Consider the following 12,182-nt stretch of genomic DNA (forward strand, 5'->3'; position numbering starts at 1 on the left):
TTGAATTGACAGCCCTCCAGACATGCTGAACTCTGATGTCACATATGAAGGAAAATACCTCATAACAGCATTTCCGGCAGTTAAATGTAATAAAACATGTATAAAAAGCAATCTATTCATGTTTTTTTTAACTATAATTTATTTGCGAGCATAATAGCTGTACTTTTAGTTCATGGTTGCCTCAGCTTGGTTTTGTGTTGTAACCATTTCTCAACGAGTTCCAAGCATGTGAATGCATCCAAATTCACAAATGGCAATTACCACCTTCCCACTTGGTTATCAACGCAGCATTATGCTGGTTTTCACAGTCAGCTCAATTCTGATCTTGTGCCAAATTATTAGCAAAATATCTGATCTTATTGGTAAAAACTCCAATTAGTGGCAAAAGATCAGAATTGGGCTGCCTGTATAGCCGCATACAAAAACACACTACACAATTGAAATTTAGGACATCAATCCCATTTAATGTGGCAGATGTTCTTAATGTAAATCATATCCACCAACTCTCGAAAAGGCCATAATAATCTGCATGTACAATCATGCATTGTGGTTTAAACAGTTCAAACATCATTTTGATCATACGTTTCCATGTCAGTGGATAAACTGATATATGTATAATTTGGGGAAAGAAAATGTTTACAAAAAACAAAACAAAATCACATTAGACAATCTAACTGAATAGTAAAAGTACAATTAGTACAGTTGTAAAAATAAAAAGGTAAAAATGCAAATACATCCAATCTGTACAGGCATCACACATGAATTTCAGTACATGTATATTCTTATTCATCTTCAGAAAAATTAATATATTGTTCTTATCTTGCCATGAGGCAATCTCTGCATCAAAATAGACTACATCTAATAGATGCTGGCGAGGAGGGGAGATAAAATTAGGGCTGGTACGTTTAAGCCGAGTGGTAAGGTGAGAAGTCAATAGTAGAGAGTGAGGTCAAACAACAACCAGAAAGGGGCCAAGTCCAAGCTCAAGCATATTCCCAATAGCATTGAATAAATTCCTTTCCTTACTGAACATCACTGCCTTGAAAGGGCAGTCTTGATAGGTTGAAGTGATACCAGTAAAACCTACCCAGTATTTACACCCATCAGTGAACGTGGGAAAATTAACCCGGGAGAAGTTATGTTTGGTCCTCAGGAAGACTCTGTTCTTATCCACACCACTGCCATGTTCTTGTCACTGAGGGCCACCAGGTATCTGAGCTCAGGGTCCATGGCCACACTGTTGATAGGGGGACCTTCCACTGGGCCCTGTCCATTCCTCACAGGTAACGGCCATGCCAGGATCTGCAAAGCCCCAAACTGCTTTAGTAGGTAATCTAATTACATGGAAAACATTTGATGACGCCCAGAATATAATTTCAGTGAGAAATTATGACAGAAGACTGACCGGTTGTAGACTAGAGGGAAAGATGAAGGGTGCCATAGCAGAGCCTGTCAATTGCCCACCATGAGTGGCTCAGGGTTTCCGTTAGGAAAATATGGCACCACACATTTGTGAAATTTACCAGACCCATATGCATTGGGTACGTAACCTGATTATGGAATCCACCCAGCACAGTTAAAAATATATGGCAAATAGAAATCGAACTGGTTGGACATCAGAAATATATGAGGTTGAGGGTAGACGAAGGACAGGACTAAAAACAAACAAAATATAACTATTGTAAAATAGATTGTGTCCGTAAAATGTATACAGTATGTATAAGCTGGAAGTAGAAGCCGAAGTGTTGTTGTTCATTAGTTTATTCCAATTATGGGAGGGGTGGTAGGGTTAGTAGAACAATAATAAAAGGAATATATATATATTTTTAAAGATATGTATATATACAGTACCAATCAAAAGTTTGGACACACCCACACATTCAAGGGTTCTTCTTTATTTTTACTATTTTCTACATTGTAGAATAACAGTGAATACATCAAAACTATGAAATAACACAGGGAATCATGTAGTAACCAAAAAAAAAGTGTTAAACAAATTAACATATACTTGAGATTCTTCAAAGTAGCCACCCTTTCCTTGACGATAGCTTTGCACACTCTTGGCATTCTCTCAACTAGTTTCATGAGGTAGTCACCTGGAATGCATTTCAATTAACACACCTGCCTTGTTAAAAGTTATTTTGTGGAATTTCATTCCTTCTTAATGCGTTTGAGCCAATCAGTTTTGTTGTGACAAGGTAGGGGGGTATATAGAAGATAGCCCTATTTGTTAAAATACCAAGTCCATATTATGGCAAGAATAGCTCAAATTAGCAACGTTTGCGCTTAGTGGGACTATCAATTGTTTTTCAACAGGACAATAACCCAACACACCTCCAGGCTGTGTAAGGGCTATTTGACCAAGGAGAGTAATGGAGTGCTGCATCAGTTGACCTGGCCTCCACAATCACCCAACCTCAACCCAATTGAAATGGTTTGGGATGAGTTGAACCACAGAGTGAAGGAAAAGCAGCCAACAAGTGCTCTGCATTTGTTGGAACTCCTTCAAGACTGTTGGAAAAGCATTCCTAATGAAGCTGGTTGAGAGAATGCCAAGAGTGCGCTAAGCTGTCACTGCAAAGGGTGGCTACTTTGAAGAATCTCAAACATATATATTTTGATTTGTTTAACACTTTTTGCGTACTACATGATTCCATGTTACTTCATAGTTGATGTTTTCACTATTATTCTACAATGTAGAAAGTAGAAAAAATAAAGAAAAACCCTTGAATGAATAGGTGCGTCCAAACTTTTGACTGGTACTGTATATACAACACATATATGGGGGATAGAAAATGATGCAGACAATTACATTGATGGCAGCTACAAACAATCTGCAATACTAAAGCTGATCTACCACCCCATAAAAATCAACAAAAAAATAAAAAATAAAGGTTTGTGCCTTTGTCTACTAGGCAATGAAAGAAAGTTGATAACACAATTGCCTCTACAGATGGTCTGATTTTGGCTAGGCTATTTTGAAGCAAGGAAAGACATGCCTCATAATATCTATTGAAACCTTCAGGTTTTAAACAATTAAGTATGTTTTCAAAATGCATATTGCCTCCATCTTATTGCAAGGTGGTGTGTGACACGCTGGTGAAGCCTGCTTTCTGTTGCCTATGCATTTGGTATTTGAGATGCTGTAGCATCAGCTCTCGCACTGACTAAGACATTTTCTGCTCAAAGGCTCTCTGTATGCTGTATATGATAAAGAATATACATAATGAATATACTGTACATACGTGACAATTTAATTTCACAAAATTGTGCAAATTAACATACAGTCCGATAAACATGACCAGTCAAAAAAATTTCCATCGACTGGTATTTCCACCAATTAATAGGCTAAAAAGCATTATTATTTCGCAAAGGGATTTTTTCTTCTTTTCCCGGACAATTGACTGGTTAACAGAAACCCTGGAGTGCCTCAATATTTGGTTCAAGTTAGATGGTGACCATCTTTCCCATTCATTTAAGATTGAGACATATAGCTGGATCTACACAACAGATGGCTAGGACATGGATAATTACCTTGAGTAACCTGTACCCCCGCACAATGATTCAGTACCGGTACCCCTTGTATATAGCCTCGGTATTGTTATTTTGTGTTACTAAATAAACTAAAGGAAAAGTAAATATTTTCTTAACTATATCATGAACTGCATTGTTGGTTAAAGGCTTTTAAGTAAGCATTACACGGTAAGGTTTACCATACCTGTTATATTCGTAGCTTGCGACCAATAAACATTGATTTGATTAATCTCAACAGGAGACCACATTTAAGGTCTGAAAACTTCTGACAAATGTTATTTTGGAGTAAACTATCATTTTAATAAGTCGTTTCACTAATAAGTACCTCTGTGGCAGGAATTGCTTTGCCACTCCTAAAGTTGGCCTTGAGGTCTGTTACATGGTACGTCCACAGTCTCCCTCTTTCGTCACCACACACCACATAGCCTTTACCTAGGAAAGAAGAACATACACTCATTCACATTAAACTGTTTTATACAATAATGGTTTTGATGAAAACAATTTTACTATCTTCTTTCTTAGTCAACGGTTGCGGGGGTAATCCCTTCAATCGTGCCTTTATGTCTGTATTAGAATTTTAAGACTATGGGTTTGATCAATGCCATTTACACATTATGGTCTTGACTGAAAAAGTTGCATGCTGGAACATGCTATGACATGCTGTGTTGTGACATGTTGCAGTGTTGTTGTGACATGCTGTGACTCACTGGGGCAGGTGTTGAGGGACAGGTAGGGGATGTCCGTGCTGGACCACTGCAGCTCCACCAGGATCACAGCACATACCTTCTTCTTCTTCTTCTTCTTATTGAGCCGCTGGGCTCGCGTGTCGTTCCAGCTCCACAGGTAGATCGAGCCCTGCATGTGGCTCTTAGAGGCTGAGAGGGATAGAAAACACGTGGACAAAGTGAGGAGGAGGAAAGGGAAAAATGGAAAGGAGAGACGTGGAGGGAAACGAGAAGGGGAGGGGTGACTTCCAGGGTTAGCGCTTGTAAATGAACAGGCTCATGCTAGATTTATTCGAATTACATCAAACCCAATATCCACTTTAGGGATCTATAAAGTTGATTGAATTCCAGTCAAGTCAAATAAAATCTGCCTAAGTCATAAAAGACAATCTAATAACAGGGTCAGTGTCAGATCAAAACAGGAGCAGTTGACTCACCGACGACATCGTTTGTGAGGAATCCCAAGCCATCAATGGTGTGGTAGTCATGGTCCTTGTCATACACAGGGAATGTGATCTCCATCTCCTCAGACCTGTAGAGGGAAAAGAAGACCGTGAGTTGACGCTCAGGCAGCAGTCCAACTTTCAATGTCTCTCCACGCAGGCACACACAGACAAAGACAAACTACGGATCCTCACCTTTTCTTGGAGTCTTTGTTGAGCTGGATGTTGTAGCTGTGCAGCCCCTTCTCACAGGCAGCGATGAGGTGTGTGTCTGGGGTGGCAGGGGGTAGGCAGAAGTGCAGGGGTGTGGAGGTGGTCTCCAACACCAACAGCTGACTGTTGGGCCATAAAATGTGTTTACACCAGGACAGAGACATCAGACATCAAAAACTCTGAACATAATGACATGGACAAGTGTCCACTTCGTTATCATTGTTATACATTTTGACTCAACACTTGCAAACCAAATTAATTTGCCCACAATATCAACAAAAAACGAATATAAAGCACCGTCAGAGTGAACTCACGTGACTTTGAAATTGTAGTCGCTGTCCACTCCGCCAATGTCCCACAATAATATATTTTTATCGTACGACCCAGCTGGGGGAAAAAAAGAGAACGTTTGAACGAGGAAGCATACATACAACATATCACATTACATCACACTCATTTAGCATATGGATCTCATTTGGACTTCAGGTCCAGAGTAAAGTGCCACCTCAGCACGTGCAGTTTGGCGCCTTGTGACCCTTCTATTGGAGTATGGAACCTAAAACCATGATGTTATGCTCCAACAAACTAAGCTTATGAGACAACAAAATAAAATACACTGAACAAAAATATAAACAACATGTAAAGTGTTGGTCCCATGTTTCATGAGCTGAAATAAAAGATCCCAGAAATGTTCGATACGCACAAAAAGCGTATTTCTCTCAGATTTGTTTATATCCCTGTTGCGAAGCATTTATCCTTTGCCAAATTAATCCAGCCACCTGATAGGTGTGGCATGTCAAGAAGCATATTAAACAGCATGGTCATTACACAGGTGCACCTTGTGCGGAGGACAATAAAAGGTCATTCTAAAATGTGCAGTTGTGTCATACAACACAATGCCACAGATGTCTCAAGTTTGAGGGAGCGTGCAATTGGCATGCTGACTGCTGGAATATCCACCACAGCTGTTAACAGAGGATTTAATGTTCATTACATTACCATAAGCTGCCTCCAACTATGTTTCATAGTCCAACCGGCCTCACAACCGCAGACCACGTGTAACCATGCCAGCCCAGGACCTCTACATCCGGTTACTTCAACTGTGGGATTGTCTGAGACCACCCAGAAACTGTCTCAGGGAAGCTCACCTACATGCTAGTCATCCTCACCAGGATCTTGACCTGACTGCAGTTTCGCTTCAAAACAGACTTCAGTGGGCAAATGCTGACTTTCAATTGCCATTGGCACGCTGGAGAAGTCCTTTTCGCGGATGAATCCTGGTTTCAACTGTACCGGGCAGACAGTGTATGGCACTGTGCTGTTTGCTGATGTCAACGTTGTAAACAGAGTGGGGTTATGATCCAGGCAGGCATAAGATACGGACAACGAACACAATTGAATTTTATCGATCCTGAGGCCCATTAACGTGCCATTAATCCGCTGCTATCAGCTAGTGTTTCAGCATAATAATGCACACCCCATGTCACAAGGGTCTGTACACAATTCCTGGAAGCTGAACATTTCCAGGTCCAGGTTGTGAAGGAGATGTGTTGCACTGCATGAGGAAAATGATGGTCCCAGTCATGTGACATCAAAGATTAGGGCCTAATGAATTTATTTCAATTGACTGATTTCCTTATATGAACTGTAACTCAATCAAATCTTTGAAATTGTTGCATGTTGAGTTTATATTTTTGATCCGTGTAGAAGATAAACAGGAAGTGGCCACTCACTGAAGAGCAAGTTGCCCTGGCGGGGACTGAAGCAGAGGATGGAGAGGGCTTTGCGGCTGGCTCTGAACTCTCCGTACGCCATGTTGGCTCTGGGGTGAAGCAGTTTCACCAAGCCTCGCTTCCCCCCTGCCGCCAAGATACTGCAGGACCGCATGCAAACGTTGCCCTTCCGTGACATCAGCACAGTTGACCATGCCAGAGAGAAGAACTCCTGATGGGTGGAATCATAAATTAACATTTTAATCCCCATTATTTCACCATTTATTTTGTTTTCTAACATGGAATGTGCATGATAAACAAGAACATGGTGGGATAAAGTATGATGTTTTCTACCAAGCTAAATTGCCCTGTCAGGAAAAACGGTACATGCGCAAAAGCAGGACTGACCTCACCAGGGACCTTATACTTCTTCATAACCAGTCCCGTCTCACAGTCGATCAGGCACACAGACTCTCCTCCACACGTTGCCACAATACGAGTCGCATCATTCACATCTACAACATGACAGGGAGAAGAACACAGGGTTTGCTAGAGAAGATTATTTTTAACACCGTTTCTGTGGAGCTTATCATGATTATAAATTGGAGTAACATGCACTCTCAAATTGCTTATAACCACCCCCCTCCAAAACACATTCAGACAGCCGTGAAGAGGGCATGACAAAGCCTATTCCCCTTCAGGAGACTGAAAAGATTTGGGTCCTGAGATCCTCAAAAGGTTCTACAACTGCACCATCGAGAGCATCTTGACTTGTTTCATCACTGCCTGGTATGGCAACTGCTCGGCCTCCAACCTCAAGGCACTACAGAGGGTAGCGCGTACGCCCAGTACATCACTGGGGCCAAGCTTCCTGCCTTCCAGGACCTCTATACCAGGCGGTGTCAGAGGAAGGCCCTAAAAATTGTCAAAGACTCCAGTCACCCTAGTCATAGACTGTTCTTCCTGCTGCCACACAAGAAGCGGTACCGAAGCGCCAAGTCTAGGTCCAAAATGTTTCTTAACAGCTTCTACCCCCAAGCCATAAGACTCCTGAACAGCTAATCAAATGGCTACCCAGATGATTTGGCTAATCACTTTAATAACTCCACCTATATGTACATATTATTACCTAAATTACCTCAACTGACCGGTGCCCCCACACATTGACTCTGTACAGGTACCCCCTGTATATAGCCTCGCTTGTTATTTTACTGTGGCTGTTTAATTATTTGTTACTTTTATTTTCTATCTTATCCATTTTCCCTTGCTTCTTAAAGCATTGTTGGTTAAGGACTTGTATGTAAGTAAGCATTTCACTGTAAGGTCTACTACACCTGTTGTATTCGGCACATGTGAAAAATAAAATTTGATTTGAGACCCCATTGAAGGACAGGACAGTACTCACCTCCATTGTAGTCTAGCGGGGGCTGGAAGGAACAGGCCCACAGCTGGGTGCTAAAGTCATCAGGGCTGTCCTGTTTACTGTGACACTGCAGGACGTGAAGAGGCTGCAGACTCACTGGCTCCTGTGATGAATGCTAGAGGAGATGGAGGAGAGGATAAGGGGGGTAAAGTGGACAGGGTGGGGGATGTATTAATGTGTGAGTTCCTGTGTTAATCAATGAAAAGCTAATGGGCACATGATGAGCAACCATCAAGTCTCCAGCTAGTCACACCGTATCTTTATTGAGCGTAGTACTAGTATGTGCTATACCAAAACAAACCAAGACTAGAAAATCATACCGGAGACTTGGTGCAGATTACTTTCCCAGGTGTCTCGTTGACCTCTGTGGACCACTGTTGCGTGGCAGACTTGCGAGTCCGTTTGGCCAGTGGCATGTCTTCTTTGGACTGATGTCGCTTCTCTCTCAGGCCGTTCCTGGGGGTCACCAGGAGTTTGGACTGGCCCCTAATGGGGGTGGCTGGGATCTGTGCTGCCTTATGCGTGGTGCTGATGGGCCGCTCTGCCTTATGAGGGATGCTTTGCAGACGGCTTGACCTGTGTGGGCTGTCCTCGGCTTGAACACTCGCTCTGGCTATTTTCTGAGGGTTTAGGGTTACGTCGCATTTGACAGCCGAGGCGGAACGCTTCCTCTTGGCTGGGAAAGGAAAATTCTGAAAACATGGGGAAAATCTATCTTATCATAAAGGAAAGGTATACAATTAATCTAAAAGCTTTGTAAAAGATCTGTCCATAAACTTGATCTATTTACCATCTATTACAAATATTTATGATCCAAACACAGCATTTGGAACATTACCTGCTTAAATAATAACAACCCTTTGAACATAAACTCTATGAAAATAATTCAGAGCAGGATTCTCTGTATAGTAATGAGTATTGAATCCTTACGCAGTTCTTCTTTGTATCAGCAGGCTCCTCTGTATCTCTGTACTCTTCATTTGGCTCGGTCAAAGAGCGAAGGTGCTCTTTAGCTATCATCTCCACCTAGAAGCCAGTGATACAATGTCAGAAACCTAAACTGCAATGTCAGAAACCAGTGAGAGAATATGCATGGTTCCAGTTGTACTCCGATAAAATAAAATCATTGTCCTATAAGGAAAAGAGAATTGTAATAAGCAGTTAAAACCTACCCTCCATTTTGTGTAGTCGGTCAGAGAGCTGGGTCCATATTTCACCTTATGACGCACCGCACTGACAAAATCCCTCTCCACAATGGCTAGTTCCTCTGCTGTTCGGTGGTCAGGGAGTGAAAAGCTGGTCTCCCACAGCGCTAACACCTAGAAACCAAAGAATTCAACCGAATTGGTCACTACTTTGTAGCAAATTATGCATAACAGTGCTTGTTTGATGAAAGACACAAACGGTTATTAGGTAATGACTATTTTTATCAGTTCATTTTTAAGCAGGTAAATGGCAAACTATAATAAACTATAATAATTTGAACACAGTGGCTCATACCCTCTTCCTGAGGTTCTCACTGTTGGCATAGCGTACGTGGTTGGCTGTATTGCTGATATCCTTCCCATTGTAAAACCTCAACTTGGGCAGGAGGATTATCAGCTTGTAGTTGTCATTGACCTGCGAGACACAAGCATTAGCAATGCGTTCCAATGGGCAGTCATTGTTAGTAAAATGGAGATATATGAGAATGACTGACAAATAGCATACTGAAAAGGTGACAGAAATGACAGAATTGGTAAACCAGAAGGTAAACAAAGAAATAGCTTGAGATGTACAACTCTATGAGAGAAAAACATCATACAATAACAATGACTGAAGGCAGAATTAAAGGAGAAACAAACAGAGCAGTGGATCCTCACAGTGATGTAGAGGTTGTCCTCAATCCTCAGATCCTCTAGGGTGGTCAGTGTGTCCAGAGTGGTGACATCTTCCATCTCATTGTTGGTCAGGTCCAGAGAGCGTAGGGAGGGCAGGACTAGCCCAGAGGGCATCTCCTGAAGTCTGTTCCCAGACAGGTCCAACTGTTCCAGACAGCGAAGGCGAGAAAGCAGGGGGACAGGCAGGTCACTGGTCTTCAGACCGAGCTTGGAGAGACTTTATGGGGAAGCACTGGGTCAGTACTAGCAACACCAGATAAAATGGTAAAATAGACATGCTTGGCCTACTTAACTATTTCTCTAACAAGGTATTCAAGTAGTTTTGCTCTTCCTCAAAAACTGTTCCCATAGGATTGAGACAAAATACATATCCATTAAAACAGACTTAACATAGTCTTCAGACATACATTATGCTGTGACAAAACCATTCTCCACTCCTAGTTTGATAACATTCCCAAGTCTACAGAGGAACCAGCCTTTACTTACTTTAGTGTCTTTACTTCTTCCAGTTTGGTGTTTTTTGGAGTGCATTTCTCCAGCAGTAGTTTCTCTGTTATTTTCCCCATGTCTAGTCTGTACAAGCAAAGAGTAAAAGTAAGCAGTGTTCAGCTAGTTTGGTCATATATACAGTATATATGGTCGCAGACAGCTAGGGGCGAGACTATTATCTGCAGTAGACGATCGAAACTTGAATGTGAGAAAAACCTACAATGAGTAGAACGATCACGTGGAAGTTCGAGCAACATAGATTTGCATCACTGTTTGACGTCTGTACTTTGCAAAGACAATTAGGCGTGACAAAATTGACAAAGGTCGCGCATCCATTAACTGTTGATTAAGTGTTTCTTTTGTTACAACTAACTCGTGTGAAACTTGTCACAATACTATCGAAAACGATAGCTGCCAGTATTTACGCTCGTGCTACGTTGCCACTCAAGCTAATTGATATTCAAATAATGTCAGGAATTGCGGTTGTAACTATAATTCTGATTTAATTATGACAAAAGCAGTTAATTCAACTAGATTACTTATATTTAGTAGTATTAAACTATACGTACCAGAGCACAGTAGAACCTCTGTAACTTTCCCGCGAAATAATTGACAAGCCAGTCATATGGGCTTCCATCAACTTTCCATCCGGTAAGAGCCAGAGAGCCGCCATATTGAGTGTGGCAAAGTATTATTTTTTTAAACGATTAAGAACCTTTTTAAACATGACCCTTGCCTTTTGGCATTTGTGGTTTCAGGATGGGTGAAAACGGTGAGAGTAACCAGAAGTGGTCTTGTTATACTTGTTTGTGTTTCTGCTGGCCAGAGGGAGAAGGCGCTCCGGCTTTAAACAAATGGGGGCAATAAATGTGAATTGTTTTGATCTCAAGAAAAGGGCCCCATTGAAAGGAGTGATTACTGGGGTAGCGATAAATGTAAAAGGTGACCAACTAAAGGGGAAGATTCCCGGTGTTTGTGATGCTCGTTGTTTGGTTCAACGCAGACAGGGTGGCATGAGTGGTGAAACAGTCATTGTCTGTTCTTTTGAGTTTTGATGTTGAGTCTTTGAACCGACAAAGTGGTTCAAAGTGAGTTTTTGCAAGACAAAGTTAGAATATAAGTTATCATGTACGAGCTTTTGTGCCAAATACATTACGTTGTTAAAGGTGTCAAGCTTATGGGCATGTTATAGCAGTGTATAGGAGGAAGATTCCTAGGTGTGAGAAGTGTGCAGAAGGGCATAAGACAAATGAATGTGTAGCATTGGGGAAAGTAGTGGTATGTGTTTAATTTTAGGGGTGCCCATGGGGTTGGGGATCAAAAATGTCCCGTGCGAGAGGCAGGTTGAGGTTTCCATGGTTAGAGTAGTGCAGAAGTCTAGTTAGCCTGCTAGTTACCTAGAGCTACTTAGAACCCTACTAATTCCACGACTGGTCTATCGACGTCACCGCATGAAGAGGCTAAACAGACTCACCCCCATCGCGACGTCCCCCAAAGGCTAACTTTCTAGCCCCTACTATCTGCTTGCTTGCTAACCCGGTCTGCTAACTGCTAGCCCTTGCTAACTGCTTGCTTGCTAACCCGGTCTGCTAACTGCTTGCTTGCTAACCCGGTCTGCTAACTGCTTGCTAACCCGGTCTGCTAACTGCTAACTTGCCACGGTCTACTAGCTGCTAGCTTGTTTAGCCCCGGCCTACTAACTGTTATCTTGTTAGCCTGCTAACTGTCTGAATCACCGTGTCCCCAGCCAGCCCAACCACTTA

The 12,182-nt window shown here is 41.9% G+C and overlaps 1 protein-coding gene across 2 annotated transcripts; it reads right to left on the reverse strand.

The window, feature by feature from the left end:
* Positions 1–437: 437 nt before the first annotated feature.
* On the reverse strand, positions 438–11,925 carry lrwd1 (leucine-rich repeats and WD repeat domain containing 1). 2 transcript variants are annotated; one of them, XM_046324545.1, is made up of 16 exons: positions 10,989–11,925; positions 10,417–10,503; positions 9,913–10,147; positions 9,551–9,670; positions 9,223–9,369; positions 8,981–9,076; positions 8,371–8,742; positions 8,033–8,165; positions 7,036–7,142; positions 6,649–6,859; positions 5,230–5,302; positions 4,898–5,038; positions 4,697–4,791; positions 4,242–4,409; positions 3,860–3,966; positions 438–1,302 (listed from the first exon to the last, which is right to left on the reverse strand). In XM_046324545.1, exons 2-16 carry the CDS (start codon positions 10,494–10,496, stop codon positions 1,150–1,152), a joined length of 2,238 nt encoding a protein of 745 aa, XP_046180501.1. In that variant the 5' UTR covers positions 10,497–10,503; positions 10,989–11,925; the 3' UTR covers positions 438–1,149. The 2 variants fall into 2 exon arrangements, with proteins under 2 accessions (XP_046180501.1, XP_046180509.1); XM_046324553.1 differs by lacking the exon at positions 10,989–11,925 and adding an exon at positions 10,640–10,658.
* Between the last annotated feature and the right edge of the window lie 257 nt (positions 11,926–12,182).

Source organism: Oncorhynchus gorbuscha, linkage group LG02 (genome assembly GCF_021184085.1).
Source record: "Oncorhynchus gorbuscha isolate QuinsamMale2020 ecotype Even-year linkage group LG02, OgorEven_v1.0, whole genome shotgun sequence".
Taxonomy (NCBI): domain Eukaryota; kingdom Metazoa; phylum Chordata; class Actinopteri; order Salmoniformes; family Salmonidae; genus Oncorhynchus; species Oncorhynchus gorbuscha.

What these genes read in the sequence shown, in the direction of transcription:
- lrwd1 (XM_046324545.1), bottom strand. Translation starts at nt 10,496, where the DNA reads ATGGGGAAAATAACAGAGAAACTACTGCTGGAGAAATGCACTCCAAAA. An exon ending in CCTCACAAACGATGTCGTCG is followed by an intron (nt 4,410 to 4,696) that starts GTGAGTCAACTG and finishes TATCCCTCTCAG; the next exon opens with CCTCTAAGAGCCACATGCAG. An exon ending in GTCCCTCAACACCTGCCCCA is followed by an intron (nt 3,967 to 4,241) that starts GTGAGTCACAGC and finishes CTTCTTTCCTAG; the next exon opens with GTAAAGGCTATGTGGTGTGT.